We start from the raw sequence: 26,256 nt of genomic DNA on the forward strand, positions 1-26,256 counted from the left end.
ACACCTCACCTGCTGAGCCTTCTGAGACAGCCTGGGCTCTGACCCGGCCTTGAGGCGCACCTGGCCCTCTGCAGGGATCTGCACCAGGAGGAAGGCGGACAAACTGCGGGCAACCACCCGGAACCTGCACGGGGAGAGCACAGAGGGACAGGGTGACACCAGACCTGCAAGGCTCAACAGCAGATGAAGTGTTAAGATCCATCCACGAGGTACCTCTTGCATGAGGAACAAAGAAAAGGCGTGAGAGGATCTATTCCAGTGCATTAGGAATTGGAATATCACAGTATCACAATCAATATCACAGAATCCCAGAATGGTTTGGGTTGGAAAGGACATATAAGACCATCTTACACCATCCTCTGCCACGGGCAGGGACACCTTCCACAAGACCAAGCTGCTCCAAACCCCATCCAACCCAGACTTGAACACTCCCAGGACTGGAAGGGGATCCCAGTTTCTCTGGGTATACACACAATAGGACACAACACATACTAGAAGATAATACAATACCTTTATAGGAAATATTGCATCTGTTTCAAGCCTAGCTGAAATAGTCATTACCTCACACCTGAAATACCCCTCAGGTGACAGAATGTAAAACACTCCTGTCACCCAAATCAAGGGATGAGTTGAATGACACCAAGAATTCAGGGCAATTTGAAAACAGCACTGCATCCCAGAAGGGCTTTATAAACACAAAGTCATGTTTAGGTGCAGGATTGAATTGTTGTTCCACAAACATTTATGGGGTTCTTTTCTCAGCATTCTTTCCAGAGTGAACTTGATTTTGACACCTAATAATCAAGCTTGGTGTCTCTGTTTAGAAGGTAAAGTGAATCACAAGCAAGCACATGCTGCTTTGCACATCTCTTAACGTTTCCAATACTTCAAGGTTAGGACAGAAATTCCAATGTGTTTGTTTATATACAAAATCTCGGGAAGTCAACTGAAGCAGTTTTCTACAGACCAGGTGGAAGTACCTTCCTCTAACAAACAGTCTGCATACAAACTTTGCTTGTGGTGGACACTAAATCAGATTTAGAACTGCATTTTCTTTCCTTTTTCACCACAACCTTTGCAAAGGTTCATACTTGCTTCTTCACCTGATTAACACACTCATGTGCTATTTCTGTGACAGGCCCAAAGAACATTATACATCTGGGGGAAATGTGGACTCTGATCATCTTCTGACATTTTGCTGGACCCAGAGTGGGCATTCTGCACCCAGGCTGCAGTTTGTTTAACACCATGACTCAAAACAATTAATCCAACACAGCTTCAGCCCTCACCTGGGTGACAAAGGAGACCTCCTGCCTAATCCAATAGCACCAAGTATTCCAGAAGTGAGTCTCTCTTCAGCCAGCTGGCTCTGCCTGCCCTGGATGGACAGCAGGGTTCGGATGACAGATTCAATCAGGACGGGGTCATCTTGCTCCAGCTGCACCAAGGATAGCTGCATGGCTTTATGCCACCACAGAAACAGCTTTGCCTCTTCCTTTGCTGAGCTTTAGGTAAAATTTAAAGAAAAACGTAAGAGAAAATAAAAATTAAAGAGTCAGATGAATAGGTTAAGAAGTTTATTTCTCTCCTCATTAGGTCTATGAAGAATTCAGTTTGTTAATTAACAACAGCTAATTTTATCACATGAGGATAGCATAATTACACTACCCCACCAGTCATTATACTGTTGTGACTGCTACTGCTATGGATTTGATCCACCAGCTAGCAGTTTTAAGAGCCTGTAACAGGACAAAGAACAGTGCTTCCTTTTAAGCTTTACAACTGGAAATAAATGATACTGCAGTCGTAAGTGGATTTAAACTTGCCTAAGACTTGGCACAAAAGGAATGTAGCTGTATCTCTACTCCTTTGTTCTTTTCTTTACTTACCAATAAAACACTTCAGGAAGGACTGGATGTTGTTACCACAACAATTTAGATATTTAATATGATCCTTGAGAAAAGGAAACATTGAAGTTTTTTGTTGAGTAAAGCCCCAAGTGAAGTTCCCCCATGCTATTTTTAATCTTTCTCCAAACAGTTGGCTGTTTAAGTTAACAAGCTCAGATTTTCCACATAAAGCAACAGCACGAGTTTCCTGCATCAGACTATCCTCACATTACTCCTCCCAGTCGTTTCCCATTGCAGGCAATGTCAGATCTGATGTTTACAGCAAGGTTTAATCGGCTTTATATGGTGGCTTTGCTGTCTCCTTCATGCCTTGGCAATGAAATTACTACAGTACCTACCACAGTGAAAGTATTTTTTGAATTTCAAGAAACAGTGGGAACATACATTTTTCCAAATTGTTCTTTTATAGAAAATATGAACATTATCAACGTTAACAAGGAAAAATAATAATCAGGCTTGCTAAATCCTGGCAATTTCAGCAGCAACTCTAACTACAGTTGTTACCTACATTAAATATTTTTATTTTGACCCCAAAGTTTTGCATCCTTTCCCCTCAGAACCCAGTTATCTAAGATGTTTTACAACAATACAGGCCACTAACTCTGGGCTTCCCATCAGATCCACTGGCTGCAGGTTTGTTTCAGAGCTGCTGCACAGTCTCCATCCAGCAGCTTTCAATACCATTTCTCTCAGAGTGCCAGACCGAATATCCAGCACATAACTCATCCCACCTTGTGGACATGCTGGGAAGTGGAACCCAGAATGATTCAGTGTTTGCTTCGAGTCATTTTTATGGAGCACAAATCTGGGCTGTCATTGAAACCAAGCTTGTCTGACTGAAAAATTACTGAAACTCACTACTTTTCTAGCAGATTAAATTCCTTCTTCCATGTACTTTCTGTTGGCACTGCAGATGGACAGACCCTCTATTAGTAGATATAGAAGGACAGGCCATTTCATCCAGCACTCTGTTGAAATTAACTTCATTAATCAGGGCTGCCTAATTATATACCAGCTATACAACTCTAAAAAAAATTTAATCTAAACAGTAATAATAATCCAAAAGTCCAGGCACATTCAGAAGCTTTCATACCTGGGGTACACTTGCTCCAGCCATTTGCTGATGGTCAGCAGAATTTTCATTTCATTGGTAAGGGTTTGGTCAGTGTTCAGGCATTGCAGCAGGTAGACATAGAGGGTCAAGTAACTTCCTAAAGACAGGCACTCCTGCAGGAATTCTTCCATGGTTAGCTCAGGAACTTGGAGGGAAGCAAGTATAGGGCCCCAACCTAACTCCTGGTGGTGAGGGGAATCTTTGAAGAAAGCAGAAGGAAAGAACAAAAAACATGTGAGAAAGCAGCACTTGGTAAAACCTAAGAACCAGGACTACTAGTTAAGAGAATCTGGGCTGGTTTAGCTGTTTTTCAGGTAATCAGCATGTCATGCAACTCTGATGGAGAGAACAGAAAAATTCCACTATCATAGGGCACCTCCTTGAGGTCAAGGTGAGGTATTTTCCCAGCATTCAGCCAGGACTAAAATTTGAACATTTTAGCAATGGAATTAGAAGTATTTCCCTCAGGTGTACTGAATCTTCCACACAGTGAAAGAAATAAAAATGTAGTTCCACAAGGATTATGTAAACAGAAAAAAGAAAATAAAAAAATCACGCATACCACACTTTCAGAATTTTACCAAAGCAGAGTATTTTTTTCTTAAATTAGCTTACAGAACACTAGAGAAGTGGAAAAATGTCTTCAGTTCTCTTGGGGTGTTTTTTTTTTATAAAGTCCTCCACTTTAGCTGCAAAAATGGCAACACTACACAGAGCAAATCAGTTTTCACAGAGATGGGTGTGGATATTAAGAAAACAGACAGTTAGGGCAGCTGTAAGACCCAAACCCCAGTCACAGAGTCCCAGAATGGTTTGGGTTGGAAAGGACATAAAAGACCATCTTATACCATCCCCTGCCATGGGCAGGGACACTCTCCACTATCCCAGGTTGCTCCAATCCCCATCCAACCTGGCCTTGGATATTTCCAGGGATGGAGAAGCCACAGCTTCTCTGGGAAACCTGTACCGGGGCCTCACCACCCTGAGAGGGAAGAATTTCTCTCTCATACCCCATCCACCCTTGTGACAGCGTGAAGCCACTTCCTCATGGCAGAGGGGCTGGAACAAGGTGATCTTTGACCACACTTCCAACCCAAACCAATCCGTAACTCCGGATTTGTGCTCGGTGGCATCCCGGGGTGAGCAGAGGCTGTGGGACAGAGACAGGCGCCTACCGCCGCTGAAGTAGGAGGTGATGCAGGCCTCGGTGGTCTCGGCCATGTGGCGCACGGAGGCCAGGCTGTGGCAGGCAGCTGTGAGCAGGGGCATGGCCAGCAGCCCCTGCACCCTGCCGTCGATCCACCTGCGCAGGCTGCCCCGCAGAGACTCGGCCGTGGTGATGCTGGAGGTGTTGAGCATCATCAGCGTCTCCATGAACAGGCTGCTGAGGGCCAGGTGGCGTGTCTGCAGATCCATGTCTGCAAGTCACAGAACACAGAACCCTCTCAGCAAAGGGCACCGGGATCCAGACTCAGCCTCACCACTGGACACTTTCTGGGGAAAGCCTCTTCCTCGTGACACACCCATGGGCAGGAAGAGACACAACCTCTCACAACCATTTCTGCGGAGCACAGCGAGACACGGATTTCACCTGAACTCATGGCTTGACACAGGAACCTCAAGACAGTACTAATACTAAAAATGAGATCTAGGTAATCTCACTGCACTATCCTGGGTGTCTGGAAAAATTACACCACTAGGGTACACCAGTATACCTCTTCTACTTCAACACTGTCAAATTACCCCAGTTTTACGATTTAGAGTCATAGAATATTAAGGGTTGGAAGGGACCTTAAATATCATCTAGGTTCCAACCCTCCTGCCAGAAGCAGGGACACTTCCACTAGATTAGGCTGATCAAGGCCTTACCCAATGTGGCGTGGAGCATTGCCAGGGTTGAGGCATCCCCAGCTTACGTGGGCAACCTGTGCCAGTGTCTCATCACTCTCATAGCAAGAATTTCTTCCTAATACCTAACAATTTTCCCCACTTTCATCTGTACCCATCACTCCTAATCCCTCAGGACCAGGAAAATGGATTTGTGCCATTCTTCCCTTTAAAGAAAGAGATAAATGACAAGTAAAATAAAAATTAGAAAAAAACCCCAAACCAACAGATGACAAAGAAATTAATCGCTAAAGCCTCTGTATATCAGCCAGTTTTACTCACAAACATAACCCCTACTTTTAATGTTGGTTCTGTCACTTTTGACAGCTCTGTAGGGCAAGATTCATGTTTTTGCTTTGTGCTAATATACCACCTATGTATACATCACCAAAGCACTATGCCCTGCTGCTCATCAGGGAGACATGAAAGTAATACAAATAATTAAATCGTCACAGATGTTCATCAATCCACTCAGCAGAATAAAGGATTTTGACAGTCTTGAAGCCATTTGCCATTTCCTCAACACAAACCTGGGGGGTTAAAGATGACTACATCATCTAGCAACTTGGCCATTTCTTGTTCCAAAATTGCAAGGGTTATCTTTCCACTTTGTTCTAAGGTGCTGAGGAACTGAACCACCTGGCGAATGTATGCTCGGCACTTCAGTGTTGCATCCTGTCAAACAAAATTAACATCAATTAAGGGGGGGGGGGGAAGAAAAATCACACATAAAACTCCTTCCATATTCTGTAATATACACAAGCAGCCACAAAAAGCCAAGAACACAAAAGCCAAGAACAGCATGGAGATGCTCCAAAACTAGTTCAACTCACAAGGTGGACGTGACTATCTGAAGATGCCCCAAAGCCTGCTGAGATTTTCAGGAGCTTCACGATCAGTTCAGCTCCAGCATCCTTAGCAAGGATAACAGAGGGAGGGTAGTGACTGTTGCAGTAGCTGATGATGCTTTCGTAAGATGAAATGCCCACAAGCTGCCAAGGAAGGGAGCTGGTCTGTCCAAGAAGATTTATGAGTGGAGATTCCTGAAGATTTAAAGAGATGAGTTTAAGCTACACACATCCTCCTTGCAGTTTTCAATTCATACTCACAGTACTCAATACTGGAAGGAATCTCTGGCTTCAGAATTTGAAGGAGATGGAGCTGAAAACCTACAGAAATAGGTGACCTTAGGGAGTCTTTCTGAAAAGCAATTTCTTACTCAAGCAGTATGCTAACACATGTATTTCGTCTCTAATATTTGCAGAATTGTGTTTAAGACTGTTGCAGCAGCTCTAACCAAGTACAAAAATCTGTGAAAAATGTTAAAATTCAACATGTAAAAACAGCTAGAAAGATATGGAGACCTTTCAAGTTAAAGTCACTTCAGTACAGGTTTAAAAGAGGCATTAAAATATTATTTTTAAAATCACATTAATATAAGTTCACAGGAGAAACTGTGTCCCTCAATTTTCCATTTAGTGATTCATCCACCAGCCTGGGGGACTCCTCATGTGCTTATTCCCATCAATACCACTCTGAACAGCACAGCAGCCCCACAGTCACAGAGGCAGTGCAAGTCAGCAGAGGTAAAAGTCCCTCTGTCTATGAGCAGCTCCCATCTATTCTTGAACATCTGCAGTGAAAAAGAGCCCCTGGACACAGAGAAACACCAAGTGCCATGGAGCTGTGTCAGAAGTTTAGACTGGATATCAGGAAAAGGTTCTTCCCCCAGAGGGTTCAGGCACTGCCCAGGCTCCCCAGGGAATGGGCACGGCCCCGAGGCTGCCAGAGCTCCAGGAGAGTTTGGACACTGCTCCCAGGGATGCACAGGGTGGGATTGCTGGGGTGTCTGTGCAGGGACAGGAGCTGGACTCTATTATTTCTAACTCAGAATATTCTGTATCCTATCCTATGTTTCTACAGGTTTTAGAATGAACAAATACTGGAATTGTGGTGACAAACCAGAACTAACTCAAATTACACTACTTCTACAGGAATGTGACACTGGTACAACAAGTACTCCTCAGGCTGCTCGTGCCCTGGGACACAGGGCTGAGAAAGGCTGAGATTTAGATCAAGGTGTCACAGGAGTGCTCTGGGAGGCAAAAATCTCTTGACACTACATCAGTTTAACACACTGCTGGAGGGAAGGAGGGAATTCCTGAGGCTGACTCACACCATGTGCAAACAGCTATCTTCTGAAGCTCGAGAAGCTTCTGATAAGCAAACACATTCAGGTCAAAGCACATGAACTCTGGTAATTTTCCTAAACTGAAATACAATGATGGTCAAAGGCTGCTGGTGACATCTTAGTGCAGCATCTTGTAACGCCTCAGAGGAAATGGAGAGCAGAAGATAGTGCAAGTGGAAGAAAGCTGACATATGTGAACTGGGACTTCTTGAAGATGATCAAGACCTTCTGAAGAGTCTTTCAGAAGCAATGAACTGGATTTAGTCACATCTCGTGTCCTTTCTAATAAAGGATAGTTTTTAAGAGATGGGTATGAACCATCACAAAAAATTACCTGTTCGCCTATGAGCTGTTCCTCCTTTGCCAACAGGACCATCATGTACAACAAACAGACAATCATGCCATGAGTCTGAGGATGAGGGTTGGGACTCCAGGCATCAGAGAGGACACTGACCCAGTTTACTTCACATAAAACATAACCCAAGAACAAGAAACAACTCTTGGGGCTGCCTCTTTCGATCTAGGAAGGAGAAAGGGAAAAAGGTGTGGACAATGTAAGATATAAGTACTTTTATACTTTTCAGTTCCATAGCCAACCGTAAATCTACAGCAGCATTTTAGGTCATTGGAGGAGTAGACAAATGTCTTTTCTCCATCATTTCCCCCTCTTGCAGCTTTACCTTGTCTCAGATGACTTGGAAATGAGAACAACATGGCAATAGCATAATATATTAAATCTAACTAAAAGCATTAAATACACATAAAATAAATGAGACATTCCAGTAGATCAACAAAGAGGGAGCTGTACAGCTCCTCACAACTTAGTTAAGACTCAAAAGCACTCCTTCACAGAAATCCATCATAAATTGAGCAGCCGTGAATGCCAAAAACAAACTTTAAAAGCCTGCTTGCAAAAACAGCTGTGTCCTGCTCTCCAGCTATTTTCAAGGGCGGCACTGACTATGAACTTAATTCAATAGATGCCACAAACTCACTTTAAAGAACTCTTCCATAAGCATCTGGTCTGGATGCATTTCCTTCCATGGAAGCCTTCTGAACTCAGTGTGGAAAGCATAGAGAATAAACTCTGGCATTTTGGGGGCTGTGCAACACTCACAGTAATGCATTAGGTGTAACCAGAGTGCCCCATGGTGGCTTGGCAACAGCTTTTCTAGAATCAAAGAAGACAGACAAATTAACAATTGAAAAAAATTCAGATAAAACTTGATTTCAGAAGAAAGTCTATTTTTGAACATGGAAGATTTGCAAATTACACTAAAATACACCCAAAGAAAAACTGCACACTAAACTTTTGGGGTTTTTTCCTCCAAATCAACATGTGGGGAGGCTTAGGATTTCATGCTCACCTTTGAAGCTCTCATGCAAAAGCTTGATGCAATCTGCAAACAAACACACCACAGTGGAGGCTACAGGAGTGTCACTCTCCAACCAAGGGTAGCAGGGCTGGCTACTGAAAAGAAATGCAACACAAAGTTCTGCATTCAGTTACCTGAGCAGAATTTAAATATTCTAAGCAGGGAAGTACAGGTATCAGAAGTCCTCCCAATTTCAGCTTTTTGGGACTCCCCTCTTCTTCCTTAGAAGAGCTGCATGGTTCACTATCCCACCATCACTATCCCACCAGATCCACTGAGTAAGCAGAAATTACTTCTTTGATATTTCATAATGAAATTGAAAGAACAGAGTTTCTCAATGACATTATTCACCAACAGCAGAAAACCTTACAACTTCAGCACTGAAGGTGCACTCACAACTCCGAAAGCTTTTAATTTTGAAAGCAAGCAATATTTGAATGGATAGTACCATAACTAACTTTTTATGTGAAGACAGAGGTACATGAGGCAATAGATCTTCACAGCATTCATTTAGCCTAAAGTTTCTTTATATACCACTGGCATTTGGGGTTGCATTTGTTTGGCTTTTTTGTTTTCTTTTAAACAGGTATTATATATATTATGAAAGCTAAAAAAAGGGAATCCAAAATTCAAGTTTCAGTGTTTTTAAAACTGAGTGAAATCCTTCAAATAATCAAGCTCTGCTCGTAGTATTACAAGATCTTTCTCATATCTAAAATAATTATTCTATCCAAAGCTTGGAAAATTTGATGTAGGTCATGAATTACTTCAGTAATTATTAAGGAAATTACAAAGTGAGAGCTATTTAAATGGAAGGCAAGACAGCCACAAATTATTAAAAACCAGATAATAATGAAAGCCATTCTTATAGGACTAAAGTCCCTACTTTAGCAAAAATTGATTTAATTTTAAAATGCAATATATACCTTGCATCTTCTTTCTCCAAGACCAGTATCCATGGCTTAAAGAGTCCAGCAATGACGGAATACAAGGACTGCAATGCTAAAAGGAAACAAAACAAAGTTGCTTTTTTCCTTCAAATCAAAAACAGTGAACATATTACACTTTTCTAAATTTGCATATAATATCCTTTTCTCATTCTAGCATTCACAAAATTATAGAATAATTAAGACTGGAGAAGACTTCCAAGATCACTGAGTCCAAGCATTCCATCAGTCCTTTCTGGTCAAATAAAAATTTAAAATACAATATGCTTAATAATAACTCTAGTTAACAACAGGGCTGCTTTAACAACCATCATAAGCATTTCGCATTGTTAAGATGTTTTATTAGTATAACTTTAATAACACACCAGAGATTGTGGGTGCAATGATGCTTCACACTTTATACCTGCACATATTAAAATGTGTTAATTAAAATAAAAATTAATTAAAAATTAAAAGAAAAGCCAACTTTCTCCAGATCTAAATCATGCACGATGAAATTCAGTAGTGTCTCCTTCCAAATCTCTGCTCAGTGAAAAAGACTATTTTTCTTGAAGAAAGTACAATTGCCTCATAAAGTAATTTTGAAGCAAACTCAAATATAAAAAAGCTTCCTCTCAGATTATAAAGCACCAAGTCCTACGTGGCCATGAAGCAGCAGCAACATTTCCCATCTGTATTTTAATACAACCATTATTGCACAAATGCAAAGAAGATTTTACTGTATATTTAACTGGCCCTTAACAGAGGGAATTAGAGAAATCAGGTGTCTGTTCTTATAAAATCTGCTTTTAAGACACATTACCTGCTAAAATTCTACTACTGCCAACAGGCTCTTGGGCTAAATTAGCAACTTCAGTGTCAATCAGTCGTTTAATGAGATACTCCAGGAATGTGTTCACTACAGGCACATAAGGACTCCATTTTGAAAACAGGCCAAAAGTCCTGAAGTCCACAGAGGCCAGTCGGAGTTTGCAGAAGGATGTGGAAAGCCATTCTATTGTCTCTCTGACCTGCAAAAAGAAGGAAGCTATTAATCAGCTGTAGAAAGGCTGCACAGCAGTGTTATCTGTCACTGGAGGGTGTCTGTTTCACCTGAAAAACATAAATCAACCCAAAAGGCACCCACCTGTTGTGGGGAGAGGAGAGTTTTTGCAGCATCCCTCATCACAGGACCTTCAGCAGAATCACTTTTCTTGAAACTGCCCTGCTCAGTCACTGCTGAATCACACCCCAAAGCTTGAAGTGATGCCTTCCAACAGTCAGGGCTCAGAAGCTGCTCTGATGAGCCTTAGGAGAAAGAAGGGAATTCATTCGTGAAAACCAGAAAGATGTCAGTCTCTTTCTCCAATCAAGTCAAAAAAGGTTGAAATTAGAGCTCCCTGCTACATGAAAAATTAGGTAATGTGGGAGTTTGAAAGCCCCAGGTTTAAGGGTGAGAGATTACCTCAAGTTTGCAAATGTAATCAACATTTCCTTTTGGCATCTACATGTTTCTCTTCTTAGACAGCTTCCCAGGCACTTTGTACATTCCTGGTTGCAAATACACATTAAGAAACAGCTGCTGCTTCAGCAGGTATGGTTTGACAAACAGAAGTACTTCTGTTCTCATTTGAGGGGCACATCAGAATATGGGTGGCATCAAATGTCAACCAGGACATTTTCAGCAGGTTTCAATGTCAGTTACACATTTTCATAATTCCAGCTCTCTGCCTGATATTGAAGGGTAATCAAAAACTGAATCAAAAACAAGGGTTCTTCATTACAGACCATGGCATAACCATTAATAGGTGCATCCATTAACAGAAGACTCTCCTCTATCCTTCTCCTGTTACATGGGCTGAAAAATCTGTTGTTACTGATTTGTGTGCCTTGACCTACAGAAGAGCTACAATATGTCTAACAAAAACACATCACATAGCAAGGCACATAAAAATGCCCTAGGTAGAAACCTAGGGAAGCATAAATCACTCTGCAGTTTACTGCACAGAATTCATATTTTTAAGCCAAGGCTCTGTACAAAGGCTTAGGATGCATCACCTCAGATACTCACTTTGCACAAACAACCTTAAGAAATCACTGTAGTGGTCAGGGAACTGATACTGGAGAAGGTTAGTCCAATGCTTGCAGAAGATATTAAATGGCATCAAAATATCTTCTTCAGGTTCCAGGCCACATGCATTGAGAGCCAAGTGAATGGACTCCAGGAGCTGGGTGCGCTCCGAGAGAGGCGGCTTGGCCACGCTCAACCACTGCGTGATGTCAAACTGCAACAGAGCACAGGGAGCATTTGTCAGCAGGACATTCAACAGACACAACACCTTTAGGAGGAGGGAGAAGTCACCAGCAAATTAAATCATGACATTTCTATGTATTTAAGAAAGACCTCATGAATCTGCATCTCGTTAGCCCTAACGCCAAACCTCATTCTTCAAAGGCTATGATTTAGCATACTGCAGATTTCTTTAGAACTGTGAAACAGCCCTGGGCAGAAGGGCTCAGATTCATGAAGATGTGTCTGAGTTTCCACACAAGCATTAAACTTATGTGGAAACTCAGATACAGCCTGTACATTTTCAGGTGGAGGAGCAGAGCTTTCACAGCTCCTTGAACATCAGCTTGGACCTTGGTAGCAGGGACAGTACTGGCCACTGCCACCACGGCCATCTCAGAGTCCTGCCCAGGACAGACTTCCTCCTGCTCTCAGCTATCTCCCTGTAACTAAAGAGGGGGATCAGAGCAATATCAAATGCCAAGTGTTACACTACTATCTCCATTGGAAGTATCGTGAGTAACAGAAGATGTGCAAACCACTTGCTATTACCATACTCTGCTTTAAGAGAGGCAGGAAGCACATGGGTGCCAAACAGAACTGGAAAATGCAGACATAGTCCCAAATGTTGATTGTTAGATAGACAGCAGATTGTAGATAGTTGGCATTCACTAACTATTGTGATGAATGGGTTTGCAGAGATACCAGGCAGAAGAAATCATCGAGAGATGGTTTTAATTTTAGCAGTAAGCCCTGGGAAGCACATACTGATACTATCCGGGCTGGAAAAGGCTACTTAAGCTATTTGCTTTTGACTCCAGCCCCTCTTGAGCTTAAATTCAACACTTACCATTCTGCATGACCAACGCATCTCTACAGAACCTGTCAATGCTATTTTAAAGTACCAGATTTGCATCTCTTTCCTCTTTAGCTTAAGGACACGATCTTTAGGCAAAGAACACCCACAGACCAGACTTTACCTTTGTCAGCAGCATGAAGACAACATCGCTGTTATCCTCACTCAGAAAGGCCACAACCTTTTCGTATAAAGTCACAAATTCACTGGGAGAGGCAACAGGAGTGAAGTAAGGAGAAAGGAGAGTACAGAGCCTCCGGTTCTGCAGGATCGTCTGGAGCAGACGCTTGCACTCTGATTTGGTCCCACTGATGAACACCTGAGAAAAGTGGGAATGGTGGAAAAAATAACAGCCAAATGTCAGTCAGCCGGAAAATACACCTCTTAATCTTGTTGAGACATGTATAGTTTTGGTCCTTTTATAAAAAGGGAAGTTTTTCTCAAAAACAAAAGACTGAGATTGTAAGACTAACATCAACTAAATGCTGTTATTCCACAAGATATATCACAAAACAAACATGCTCACTTTAGACCAGCATTTGTGGTAACATATGTTGTCTAAAAACACCTAGAAAAACCATTTTTTCCTGAGGGAACAGCATTAGAAAATGAATCCTGATTTCACCAGCCCTGCTTGATAATTGGAAAAATTTGGCAGAATTACAGATGTGAAGAACTTCTCAGCCCTTCAGCTGTTAGAGGTGCTCAAAGACAGCTGCACATGGAAATAAGCTCTACCCAAGATAAAAATAAGTATCTGGACCCAAAGCAGAGGCTAATCATTTTTCTCAGAGCACAAACACAGCAAACATTACCACCACCAGCAAGCACTTGTCTTCTCAACCACCAAACTTCTGATAAAACTCACTACACAGGGAATACTGCAAGGCTGCAGAAGAAAGGTGTCTAAATACAGAGGCTGACGAGATGTGCATCAACCAGAAAGTGACAGGTAAAAGCAAAGTCTATGCTGAAACACTGTTATGAACTGAAAGTATCCAAACCTTAGTTACCTGGCCAAAACTCCAGCATTTAACTAACACAATGACAACTTATTAACACTAAGCAGAGGCACCTCAGAGCAACAGTTTTTATTTTGCTTAAATGCAAGCTTCACCTCTCCTAAGGACTATTACACAATTAGTTGAAAACAAAATGGCAGAGAAGCTTAGAAATTAACTTTGAGGCTTCTGAACATGTTTAGGACCTCCCCCCTCTTGGTAACAGCAAGTGAAATTGGAATAAGCATCAAAAAAATCAAATTCTAAAAATTTAGAAAATATTTTCATATTCAAGAAATAAACTCACTTGGCCGAGAATCTCAATGCAGGACGTGAAGAACTGTCTTGTGGGAGGATTACGTTGGGTTTCATCACACACATATTCTACCAATGTGAAAAACAAACCAATTCCAACTTTCTTGATTGCAGGCATAGGCTGCACCTTGTAGATATTTATCAGGGCCCTGAAAATATTAAGTTAAAAAGACAGTTTAAACTTACATACGGAGAATAACCTGTGACAATAAAGGTTTCTTGCCAACATATTGCCTTGAGATGAGTATTTGTGATACTCCCTGAGTATCCCTTCTTCTCATAGCCAGACTAAAAAGTCACAGATTTAGCTCATGTAATTTTTCTGCCTGAAATGGATACTTGCAAGCCTTAGAAAGTCTCCATAATCAGCCAGAAAGTGAACACTGAAAGATTTCCAAAGCATAGTCCCAATGGATTATTTCTCCCTTTAATCATGTACTCTCATATTCTGATGGCATCTCAACTGCCTTTGTATTGCAAAAAAAATATCCCATTTTATTTCACAGGCTCAACAATAAAAGAATTAAAGCAACCAATTTTTTTTGTGTATTGCCCAGTAAATGTTTCATTGAGATCAATTCCCTGTCTTCACTAAGTCTGAATTAAAACAGGTGAAGAAGATGCAATTCCCAAGAACTGGCTCATCCACAGAATTTTTCAGATTAATGATCAAGAATGAACAAGTAGTACATAAATCCTTTTACTTGTATAATCATAACGCTCTATAGTAAAACGGCTACACTAAGAGAATCTCAGAAGAAATCTGGAAGACTGAGGATGAAATTGCAAAAGTGGACCTCTGGGATGAACTGCAAAAGGTCTTCAAGTGAGGAAGAGGGCCTTGGTTGACCCCATTTTATTCACACTCCCCCAAAAATCTGGTATTATCTAGCCCTCTTCCACTGCATCGTTTTGTTTCACCTATTGAATAACTACTTCAAATTGCAGTACTCTTTCAAAGATTTATGTTCTGCATTACAACAGAGAAAAACCCACAGAAAGTCATATTCAAATCATGCAATTTAGCCTATGGCTGAGACAGCTGTGGTACAAGTTTGCCACTTCCTGAAGTTTAAGAGAGCATCCTTGTCATCACTCAGTGTCCTTTTACAGGATTAGGAGGGCTATTATGCACAGAACAATAAAAAGAAGTAGAAAACAACGAACAGAAGTAGAACACAATACAATACTCAGCAGTGTGCCCTGCTGAGGTTGAGTGACCCTCTGATAGTAAGAATTACCGTGCCACAAACACACAGGTCTCAGGATTCCAGCTCTGCTGCTGGCCCGAGCTGATGAGCACATGGAAAAACACACGAAACCAAAATGGAAACACGAACACCACTGCCCAGAGCAGCAGCTGAACAACGTACGTTATGAAATTCTCCACGTGTACGGCTGCCTCCACAACACCCAGGGAAGGCGGCTTCATGGCTTCTGCCTGCAGCTGCCTCACTTCTTTACGCAAAGCATGAAGCTGCTGGCTCACTGCTTCATTTTTGTGCTTCCCTTCAAACTAAAGGATAGAAAGGCACACGTTCATTTCAGAACCAATACAGTTTTGCTAAAACTCTTCCATGTTGCAGCTGTTTCTAAAAATGAAGCAGAGTCCAGTCAGAGAACCCTGAATTTGGATGGCTTTCCTCCTGAGAGCTTTGATCAGATTTAGTACATCGTGCCCACGTACACCTCCTTGGTCATGTTCCTAATTAATTATCACACACACTAATAGAATTCATGTCTTTTATCTAAGGCTTTTAATCCACAGGGATTGAAACTTAGAGAGGATCAAAAAATTAATTTAATAAGCAACATGGGAGTATTTCCATAAACATTTTCAAGCTTCTATTCCTATCTGCAAGCAAATTCCCACATCCATACACTGGGAAGCAGTTTAGAATTGATGCCATGAGCATAACAAATTATGCAACAACTTATTCTTCAGTTGTTGATCTGCTTCTCCTTTTGAGCATTACACATGATGTGTTTTGGATCACTAATATGGATATGGATTTACTTGATCAAATGCTACCATTTTCGTGATAATTGAGGCATTTCATGCTCATCCTCTATGTCAACAGCCCCAAAAAAGAGGTGATGCCATGCCTCTAACCTGGATGGTGAGCTGAGCTGCTCCCTGGCACTCTTTATTTGAAGTTCCCCGGCACTCCAGGTGGAGGGTGATCTGCTCCTCCCTGTTGACATACAGCTTAGGCACTGTGTCCAGGATCTCACTGTTCAGAGCAACATGCTGAGACTCCCAGAGAGCTGCAGTTCTGAAAGGCATTTATTAATAAAATTACCAAAATATTTCCTGAGAACAGCAATGATAAGAATTTATAAGAGACGAGACTTCAATTTACTGTGCTGTACAAAGACTCATGACACTTTCCTGGAAAACATAAAAGGTTATTAAATGAAATTGAGCTAAAACTTCAAAGTAATAGCACTTCAAAGTAATAAAGAATCAGGTTCATAAGAACAAAACCACTCAAGTATGTATGAGTTCTTTTGAATTACTTGATATGACAACCTGGAAGGAAACTAAACAGAATAATCTCAGTAGGAAATGCAATTTTCCATTGGAAATAAAAAGCAAAAAAAAAAAAAAAACACCACAAAAAACAACCACCAAGCTGGAGTGTGATAATTCAGTCAAAAGTGGAAAAAAAAAAGAAAAAAAATAGAGAACCCACCTAAAATTGATACTGGAATTGTTTAGACACAGCCTCTTGTGGGCTTAGTACTTTTTGTTCTGGTTCATACTATTGTTATTAAACGACTACATTCAGTAAGAACAGCTATAGATTGACCAGTTGTGATTGAAAACAATTCAGCTGGCTTATCTGAGTTGGAATATTAAAAATAGAAAGTCTATTTCATTCACAAAGCTAGCAGAACCAGAAATCAGGTTTCTCTCCTGGGTGCTTCATATTGCAACTACTACCTTAGTGCAAAAGGGTTAAATAACTCATTGTCAACAAACCTAGCCTAAAAGGAGGTTTTATTTCAGGAAATACGCCACATGAGAAAACAAGTCTGATGTAGTCTCAGCCATTAGATAAGACTTGTGCACTCTTATGTCAGTTGAAGAAGTAGAATAATAACCTGACAGACCAGAAGAGAGAGTAGACCAAGGGGACAAGAAGCAGAAATCAAGTACTGACGGTCTTGTGCTAACACCACAAATGAGGCTGCCATGAAGGGCATCTTTAGGAAGAAATTGTTCCCTGTGAGGGAGGTGAGGCCCTGGCACAGGGTGCCCAGAGCAGCTGTGGCTGCCCCTGGATCCCTGGCAGTGCCCAAGGCCAGGCTGGACATTGGGATTTGGAGCAGCCTGGGATGGTGGAAGGTGTCCCTGCCCATGGCACTGGATGAGCTTTAAGGTGCCTCCCAACCCAGGCTATCCTGTGACTCCATGATGATTTTAAGGCACTGCTGGACACGCTGGGAATACTAACAGTGAGGCACAAGGAGCACAGACACGACTCACTTGGCGTGCTGCTGCAAGACGTTCAGGTCCTTGCGCATGAGTTGGATCGCGTCCTTCTGACTCACGAGAGTGGCAGAGGAAATCACTGGCACAGGAGCCCTCATCGTCTGCAGAGGCAGAGGGGGCTTGGGAGTATCAAGCTTCTTCAAATTATTCATGATCCTCACTTTGGCTACAAAAGAATTTTAAATAAGCAGAAGCAAGTTTGGTCAATGAGAAAAGTTTAGGAGAAACTGAACAAAAACATTAATTTTTCTGCATGAAACAATTTTTCACTGCAGATAAATATTTCTCAGGTTTCCTCATTAAAAAAAAAAGAGAAAAATCATTCAACTGATCTCATTGTTTTCAAACTTTATTTCACACAGCTAATTTTCAGGACCAGCTCTTCCATCACTCAAAGGTTAGGATCAAAAGACCCACTGGTTTTCTCCAAAAACTCCCATCTTCCAGTCTCCCTGTTACTCCATTTATTTTACTCATCTGACACAGACACCCAGACAAAATTCTAAGCAAAATTTATCCCCCTTTCCCTACAACTCATCCTCACCTCTAGTCCTGTCAATGTCAATTCCTTTTCAGAGTACAGACTCTCTCTGGATCAGTCTTCTCCTCCTGCTGATTTCTATTCAGTTTATTTTCCATTCAGTCCAAACAGTGTAAATTCACCTATGAGTCTATTCCAGTTCCCTTCTATTCCCTCACTCCTTCCTTTTCTTTGGACCAGCCCCAAATCCAATCTCACTACATCCTTAACGTACCAGCTATGACTATCACCCCTCTTGAGCTAGAACAACCCTTTCACTATGCCAAAATTCCAGGGAAACACACGGGGAAATATAACACAAAACAAAATCAAACAAACAAAACTAAAGAAAAAATCCCAGAGACAATATGTTTTCAGATGCAGTTGGTTTTACCTTTGCTTGTACCTGTCTGTCTCTAAATTTTGGGAAAATGTCTGGAGCACACTCTGTCCAGAGGAACTTTTGGGGAGCTCACCCATAACGCCCTAGGTCCACTCTGTGACACGGCAAACTTGAAGCCAAAAAGCATCAGTGTTGGCTTCTCACATGAAAATCTTAGTGAGGAAACCATGACAACTTCATGGCAAATACTGTACCCGCAGAAAACAAACTGTATGAAAAGCTTTGACAGGCATCATCAAGCTCCTAAAGAAACCAGGGCTTTGACATCCCAGTAACTCTTTAAGGTGCAGTTTCCTTAAGGATATTTTTATCTCTTACCTGACAAAGGGTTGGTGAAATCTGTTTCCCCTGCAGAAGCACAGGTTGCATGTGATTCAAGCTGAACCTGCAGCCAAAGGTTCAGAGCTTCCTGAAACTCATGGTGTATGAGTTCCACATTGACATACTCCATCCACAGATCCTGGAGCACAAAAGAATTAAATTATCATCCCCGTTTTGGTCAGCCCCATGTGCTGTCCACCCATCCTAGTAGCTAGGGAACTAAAGTAAGTACATAAAAAATATACCCTGTAGTTTAAAGTCATAGGAGATTTATTATTCAGGGCAAAAAGTCTAAACTGAAGAAAAATACTGAACTATTTTTATTACATATACCATACACATATATCCACTGAAGAGCATTTGTGACACCTAGAGATGAAACCTGACACATGGTATACTTTCTAACATGTAAGAGACAAAGGGAAAGACGATTATTCAAAATCTGCTCCTAAAAAGGGAATACAAGCAACCAAGGTAGTCTAAAACATAATGGCATTATTAACTGCAGCCAGGCTAAAGTGGACTGCATTTCCAGCAGTCTTATACACTGAAGGAGTGAAAACAAAGCAAGCATAAAGAAATGCCCTTCCAAAATCTCTCCTCTTGCAGGGTTTTGCTTATACTAAGTCTTTAGGCTTGAAGAATAGAAAAATGCACACTCACTAACTTATATTTGAACCTGACATTTTACAGACTACCAACACAAGCAGGTTTTGGGGTCCAGTCTTTTGTTACTGACAGCTACAACTTAAATAATCCCCTAATACTAACTTAGAACAAAAAAGGAATTATAGAGCAGTACAGAAAAAGGATTGTGTTGCAAGAAATGACAGATATGCAAGGAATCTACATTTGAGTCCTCTTTCAAACATAAAGGAAGGCAGTTTGGGATAGCACAGGATTTTAGGAAAAAAGGTTAGAGCCATGAAAGTATCATACATCCTGTATGTGTACTAAAGACCAGTAACACAATTCTCTCACTAATTTCAAAGACTAATGGTAGCAAGTAGTCTTTAGATTTCAGATTGCCACTGTTACTAGCAACTCACCTGTTGATTCTGCATGACTTTAGCAAGTCTATGTGCATCATACTGCTTTGGCAAAGAGGGAATGTATGTGTCTCCTTTCTGGAAACTCTCTTCTTCCAACCACAAAATTAAAACATTACAAAGCCTGAGGGGCAAAAAAAGGAAAAAAGGGGGGAAAAAAATCAGTGTGAATTTGATTGTTCTAATGTTAGAATTAGGGCAACAAATAATGCTACAAGGTTTAAAAAAGGACATTTCAGGTGTTTTTTCACTTGTTTACTGTCAAGTTAAAGACCAGCAGTGGAAAGAAGGGACTTAGAAAAATATGAAGGGAAGCAACAAAGAGTATGAGAACAAATTCTGAAAAGGCAATCATTTATGCAAACTAGCCTAAGACCCAGGACTGGAATAGTCTCTTATGTCAGAAAGTACCACCACAATCCCATCCAAAAGACCAAAGGAATAAACAGAGTACACATGTGCAAGTTTGGCTTCTCACCCCACAACCTCTCTGCACTGCCTGTTTCTAAAAGTCATGCCTGAGTTAAGTCACATCTTTTAATTTCTTTTCAAAGCCTCATTCATGGCTAGCTCATTCTCATTTCTCCTTTGTTAAAACTTTAACATAAATACACCTTCTTTTCAGCTGACATCACTCCACTGACTGCTACCATTTTCACAACCACACCATCCAAGCCTTCCTGACAAGGAAGCACTAGAATGCCATTAAATCTTCACACTGTGGTATTAAATACCACTAGCAAACTCCTGCTTCCTTCATCAGTGTCATTGGTCAAAAAATGGAAGTAGACCAATTCCAAGCATCAGCCCCTATAAACCCTACCAATAATTTCCCTCCTGTCTAGGAAACTAGACAGGTCATTAAACTTCCCGAGCATAAGATTTATTTGGGTGTAGAGCAGTCTGGTTTTCTGTTGGGATTGGAAAACCTATTTGAAAGGAAAGACTGAAAATATTAATCTAGTTCATCCGGTGAGCATCTCTGGATTATTTTTCACAGACAACCAAGCGGGATTTATGATCTCCCTTGTTTGTGTGTACTGTACCTACTGAATGCTGAGGGGAGCACTGAGCAAGAGCTCAGATTCCACACATCCAGGGCCACTGAACAAGGGACTCTTTCAAATAATCCTTTCAAGTACTTCCTTGCAATAGTCACACACTTCCTCAGGTTTAGTGTACATGAGGTATAGGTATCTCTTAGAAGCTACTATCTCTAACAAAGTGAGCATTCACCAGCTGAGTAGCAGTGAGTGACTGTGTCCCCCTCCTTAGCCTCCTCCAAGACAAAAGGGGAGTCCCGTGGCAAGGTTCTGGTAAGCAGATTTACCATTTTTCAGGTGGCACAGAACACACTTGGCAGAGCTCACCTTCAGGCTGCTAATCAAGCAAACTGCACTGAACCGTGTGCTGAAGTCCACAGTAAATTTCCTGATGCAGCAATCTTACTCAGACATAAATTCAGGCCCTGGTCTGTGACAAACATATATACACACCAAGTAGCCTTTTACAGTTATAGCTAGTGATGTGCATACGAGTAGCAGTTATGCCTAAATAATAAATATTTTGCCAGCACGGGGCTACCATTCATGGCAAAGCTTTTCCCCTAAAGGGAGTGACAAACTTATCAACGATGTTTTATTTTAAGTAGCAAAACCAGTCTCCTCTCAAAATAAACAAGTTATGCAATCAGAGGAATGGATCTGAGCCCAACTGTGCACTTGGGAACAATGGGTCAGTGGTGGTCTTGACAGTGCTGGGTTAAGGGCTGGACTTGATGATCTTGGAAGGCTTTTTCAACCTGAACGGTTCTATGATTTTATGCTTTTAATAAGTGCCTGCAGTACATCTAAGGTCACATCCCTTCATTTCTCACACAGCTACGACTGTGCTGTAGTAGTTACTCAGGCAGTTACATTGATAAACGTGGAACTGGAAAGGCTTTTTTTACCTGACGAGTTCCTTATGCAGCTCAGGTGAAGTCAGGTAATCAGGTGAGCAGCTGGCCTTCTCTGGTGACCTGTCACTGCCCTCAGGACTCTCCACTCTCAGGGCTTTACTGGCAGCGTGGTGGAAGTCTGCCATCTCTGTCAGCCGCTGCTTCATCTCATTTAGCAAGTTAACATGAGCTGCACTCTGAAAAAAGCGTCTTCCAATACAGCCATCTACAGGTAATCTAAAAATGAACAAAAAAGCGTAAGTAAGTCTTGCTGCAAATGTCAAATCAGCATCTCTGTAGATAAACTGGCTCACCAGAGAAGCTGCTGGTACCCACTGCTTTCAGGAGCAGTCAGTGTAATGCACTGACTCTCACTTGCTGTGCACTTAATTAGTGCTTGCTAATCTGCTGGAGCAGGGCAGACTCACCCATACTGTGGTCCTGGTCGGTGAAGGTACAGGAGGAAGAATTTCTGCCAGATCAGCGGCAGGAGAGGGTGAGCTGCAGGGGTAGCAAGGGCCTGGTGAGCCCAGCGGTAAATCATGAGCCTCTGAAGGGATGGGACGATGGGCAGCTTCAGCTGGGCCTGGGCTTTCTGCAGAAACATTTCCAGACAAGTGTGGTGCTGTAACAGGCTGTCACAGGTCAACTGAGCAGATTAGCACAGCACGAACACTTGGTAATTACAGTGGAGAAAAGTTTGGAAGCAGTCACACATCTGTTACAGGCCTTGAAGGATGAGCTGCCCATCTCACAATTATGTTGGGAGAGCAGACCTACATCTCTGATGCTTACACAACCCCAGCATGATGGCTCTGACACAAGGCCAACATATGGGCTACTGGTGTTAATTACACTTAATTACTGTTCTTCCTCACAGAAGTAGATATCCCCCGTTTAAATCTCCAGCATGCTACTTTTAACTTTTTCAAGATTACATTTAATATAGCACTAGTGAAAATTCAAAATGCAAAGTGTAACTAATGTCAAGAAAGAACACGGAAGCAAAAGCAGAACAAAACCAAAGCAACCTATGAGTAGCAGCCTCCCATTTTAGCAACACCACAGACACACTAAATTGTTAAACAGTCTCACTCCGAGCTCCCCTGGACTGTGTCTGAAGCAAGGGAATGGGAGGCTTTTCTGAATTCCCAACACTGGGAGCAGACCCTGGCACTACCTCATCTCCTACACCAGACCTCTGGCATCCTTTTCCACACACTCCTTCTGTTTTCCAGCTAAATCAAGACAAACCAAGACAAAGAGCAAACGTTCTCCAGACCAGCTCCAAGGATGCAAGACATGTACTTGACACTGCCCAAGCAAACCTATTTTCACAGAGACACTTCCTTCACTGAAATAGCTAAGATGAAGGATGGGGTAAAAGGTGCTTTGAGAATGGACAGCTTTGGTTTCCACTTGCCTCACTCCAAAAATTCTAACTGAATTTGAGCAAAGAAGCTGGAAAATGCTGCAATGTGGCCTGAAGTACAGCTTATTAAGTGCTTGTAGAAGGAGAGACCTAAATAGTTTTGAAAGCCTTGGGAAATAATTCAGAACACAGAGAAAAGTAAAAGCCAGTCTTCTGCACAATTCAGGTCATCTGAGAAATCATCTGTTTGAAATACAGACACGTTTTCCCACCTGAAAAATAACCACTCCCCATATCAGGGGTATAGAGTAAATCCACTGAAGGTTTTGAGGCATTTAGATGACTGAGAAAATAATGCAAAAGCACAAACTAGTTTTCTGTAAATACTGATATAGTAAAATCAGGTATTGCCATGGCAGCTTTTAAATGTAAAGGAACTCAAATATACTCAAAATGTATAAGAAAATTTCCCTACAGTATATTTTCTCCTGCACAGCCAGGTAAAGCGTTATTTATGCATTTATCTTGGTAAGAAAGCAGTACATAAGAGAAAAAACTAAATTATACAAGGGAACACTTTTCTCCAGCAGTTCTCTCTACTTAATAAAAAGGGATGACCAGCTCTCTCACCTTCAAAGCTTGATCAGGAGTTAAAGCATTGATAACCAGCTCCCCCTCCACAACTCTGCGAAGCTGTGAATCTTCTTCAAATATTGACTCCATATTTAACACCATCCATGCAAACCAGACCTGGACAAGACAGAAATGACAGAATATTGATAGTAAAACAGCAGGGGGCAGGATCAGGAAGCTTGATGATTTCTTAAGAGGAGTAAATAGAAAGTAAAAAAAGTAAAATTAAATAGATTCTCTCTGCAGAGTCGCAAAAAGCAGTATCACATCTCAATACACAAGACCTCTTTATCCTTAAATTCAAACTTCCCCTTTGTACAATCTTGGGGAAGAGGAGGAAAAGCAGACACAACTGACAGAATTACCCAGGGAGCTCTGGAGGAAACAACCTTCTCGAACTCAGTAAAGTAAGATCTCCTCTCTTCCACCTGCACTACACAGCTGTATCTGGTACTGCAAGGTTTTTTTCCTTTTTTCTTGAATAAGGAGCTCACTGAAGCAGAGAGAAAGTAACTCAAATTCAAAAGATTTATCAGATGAAGACTGATTAATAGAAAAGTCAGGCTTTACAGATTTTGTCAAACAGATCAAGCACAATAGTAGATTAGAAGAAAATTTAACTAGTATGTCGTATTATACGAATTCTTGGATGCAGATTAGACAAACTCTCCCTGTGCAAAATACCCGTGTTCTTTTTAGTGCAATAAACCCATAGCATTCTCTTAGGCTGAACTTGGATTTCTTTGCAAGAAAACTCTGGGACGGGAAGAAAAAGTGACCAAGAGAGAAATCTAAAAAAAAACAAAAAAACCAAACCAAACCAAACAAAAACCCCAAAACAAAACAAAACCAAAAAACCCACAAACAAAACAAAAAACAAACAAACAAAAAAACCAAAAAACAAAAAACCAAAAAAAAACCAGACAAACAAAAAAAACAAAACAAAACAAAACAAAACAAAACAAAAAAAAAAACCAAACCAAACCAAAACAGACCCCTAGACCAGTATGCTGATTTTCCCACAACAAAACCCCACCATGACACTCACCTGAGAGGAGTTGGCATTGCCCTCCACAAAGGATGGTGTGACATTGCCTGCCACGATCCAGCTGACCAGTGAAGACAGCATACCCTTGTCACAGTGATAGCCCAGAGCATTCTGCACAGAAACAGAAAACATTTGGGGTTTTTTCATGACCAGATGATTTAGAAGCTACAGGTGCATAACTCAATCTTTATTCAGGTTCCTTTCTACCTCTTGCTGCTACTTTCCAACCTTAGCTCTGCCAGGCACCACTGAAATGCCTGCTTGGACTTTCTATTTCAGTGAAAACATCCTGTTGCAGTGACTATGTCTGGTTTGTTTCAGGAGAGTGAGCTCCACTTCTGTCCTAAACACTCCATCAAATATTTGAAATGCAAAGAAGACAAACTACAGTGGAACTCACATGAATGCAAACTGTGTTCCAAACTGGTTTTAGTAGCAATTATTATCACTATTATAAAAGATATGACATTTAATTAATCTTGATCAACTCAGAAAAAAATCAGATAACCCCATCATCACTCATCATCATGACTGGCTGTCCAGAGAAGCTGTGGCTGCCTCATCCCTGGAAGTGCTGAAGAAGAGTTTCCACAGGGCTTGGAGCAAACTGGGATAGTGGAAGGTGTTCCTGCCCATGGCAGGAGTGGAATTGGATGGGCTGTAAAGATCCCTCCCAACCCAAACCATCCCAGGATTTCACAGCCGTTCTTGTTGCACTCCAGGAAAACACATTCACATCAAAATCCGACCGTGCAACACACGAGCTGACCATTTACTCAACAGCCACACTGAAACACCACAACAATTTACCTTGTGCTGCTGGTAAAGCAGCTTCTGCACGCAGTCCTCTTGGCTGTACTGAAAAGCAGCTTTGCACAAGTCGTCCAGCAGGCAGAGAGTGGCACGGTCCCTGTGCCACAGCTGCTGGCTTGTGAGCACCTGCACCCAGAACTCCAGGACTGCAGCTGGCCCCACTCCATTTGGATGGTCACTTAGAAAAATGTGAGTCTGGCAAATTAAAGGGGAGAACTGGTCAACAGCTTGCAGCTTTTAGTAACGTTTAAGAACTTACTGGAGGACTGTTTGACTTGCTTGAGGCTGTGGAGCTACCCTTAAATTAAGTAATTTACAAAACTCTCTATACCCAAGTAAGGAGAGCTTTGTCATCTACAGCCTCCAAACTTCTACAGATTCTGAAGCCTGGAGAGCAGAGCACTCTGTGCAATCAGCAAAAACAGACACAGAAGCCTTAAGCAGGACCCTTGCAGGCATAAACAGCACCTATTTCCAAATTCCAGGCTGCTGATCCTGCAAAAGGCCTTCCCAGATTAAGCCTATTTCCATTATCCCTCTCTAATGTTAGAGGGCCTTGGGTTTTGACCTCCCTGCACTTAAAAAAACCTCTGCAGTTCCCTAACTCAAGAACATTTTTCCATTTCAGTGCCCTAAATTAATGGTAAAAAGCAGAGCTTGCAAACATTAGTGTCTCTGCTGCATTCCTCAAATAACACAAACAAGAACGCAGTGCTGCATATTACATTTCCTTTTTTAAATAGTTTTGACCTGGTATGGGAAAATGAATTTTCCAAGAAGTCTGAAAGGCAAA

The 26,256-nt window shown here is 41.5% G+C and overlaps 1 protein-coding gene across 4 annotated transcripts in view; it reads right to left on the reverse strand.

Moving 5' to 3' along the window:
• EPG5 (ectopic P-granules 5 autophagy tethering factor) overlaps positions 1–26,256 on the reverse strand; it is a 57,323-nt gene that overhangs the window by 2,993 nt on the left and 28,074 nt on the right. For 2 of the 4 annotated variants that reach the window (XM_088156248.1, XM_088156247.1), the window contains exons 19-43: positions 25,461–25,658; positions 24,651–24,761; positions 23,600–23,719; positions 22,026–22,192; positions 21,610–21,834; positions 19,659–19,782; positions 18,607–18,748; positions 17,360–17,531; positions 15,980–16,142; positions 15,240–15,382; positions 13,859–14,015; positions 12,675–12,869; positions 11,476–11,689; positions 10,552–10,712; positions 10,228–10,435; positions 9,405–9,480; positions 8,470–8,570; positions 8,098–8,273; positions 7,437–7,622; positions 5,745–5,954; positions 5,442–5,586; positions 4,200–4,442; positions 3,004–3,223; positions 1,290–1,505; positions 10–124 (exon numbers count right to left, since the gene is read on the reverse strand). In XM_088156248.1, the coding sequence (XP_088012374.1) occupies positions 10–124; positions 1,290–1,505; positions 3,004–3,223; positions 4,200–4,442; positions 5,442–5,586; positions 5,745–5,954; positions 7,437–7,622; positions 8,098–8,273; positions 8,470–8,570; positions 9,405–9,480; positions 10,228–10,435; positions 10,552–10,712; positions 11,476–11,689; positions 12,675–12,869; positions 13,859–14,015; positions 15,240–15,382; positions 15,980–16,142; positions 17,360–17,531; positions 18,607–18,748; positions 19,659–19,782; positions 21,610–21,834; positions 22,026–22,192; positions 23,600–23,719; positions 24,651–24,761; positions 25,461–25,658 (4,188 nt within the window). Of the gene's footprint in view, positions 1–9; positions 125–1,289; positions 1,506–3,003; positions 3,224–4,199; positions 4,443–5,441; positions 5,587–5,744; positions 5,955–7,436; positions 7,623–8,097; positions 8,274–8,469; positions 8,574–9,404; positions 9,481–10,227; positions 10,436–10,551; positions 10,713–11,475; positions 11,690–12,674; positions 12,870–13,858; positions 14,016–15,239; positions 15,383–15,979; positions 16,143–17,359; positions 17,532–18,606; positions 18,749–19,658; positions 19,783–21,609; positions 21,835–22,025; positions 22,193–23,599; positions 23,720–24,650; positions 24,762–25,460; positions 25,659–26,256 lie in introns of all 4 variants that reach the window. The other 2 variants (XM_088156246.1, XM_088156245.1) reach the window with 1 other exon arrangement.

Source organism: Sturnus vulgaris, chromosome Z (assembly GCF_052056855.1).
Source record: "Sturnus vulgaris isolate bStuVul1 chromosome Z, bStuVul1.hap1, whole genome shotgun sequence".
Taxonomy (NCBI): domain Eukaryota; kingdom Metazoa; phylum Chordata; class Aves; order Passeriformes; family Sturnidae; genus Sturnus; species Sturnus vulgaris.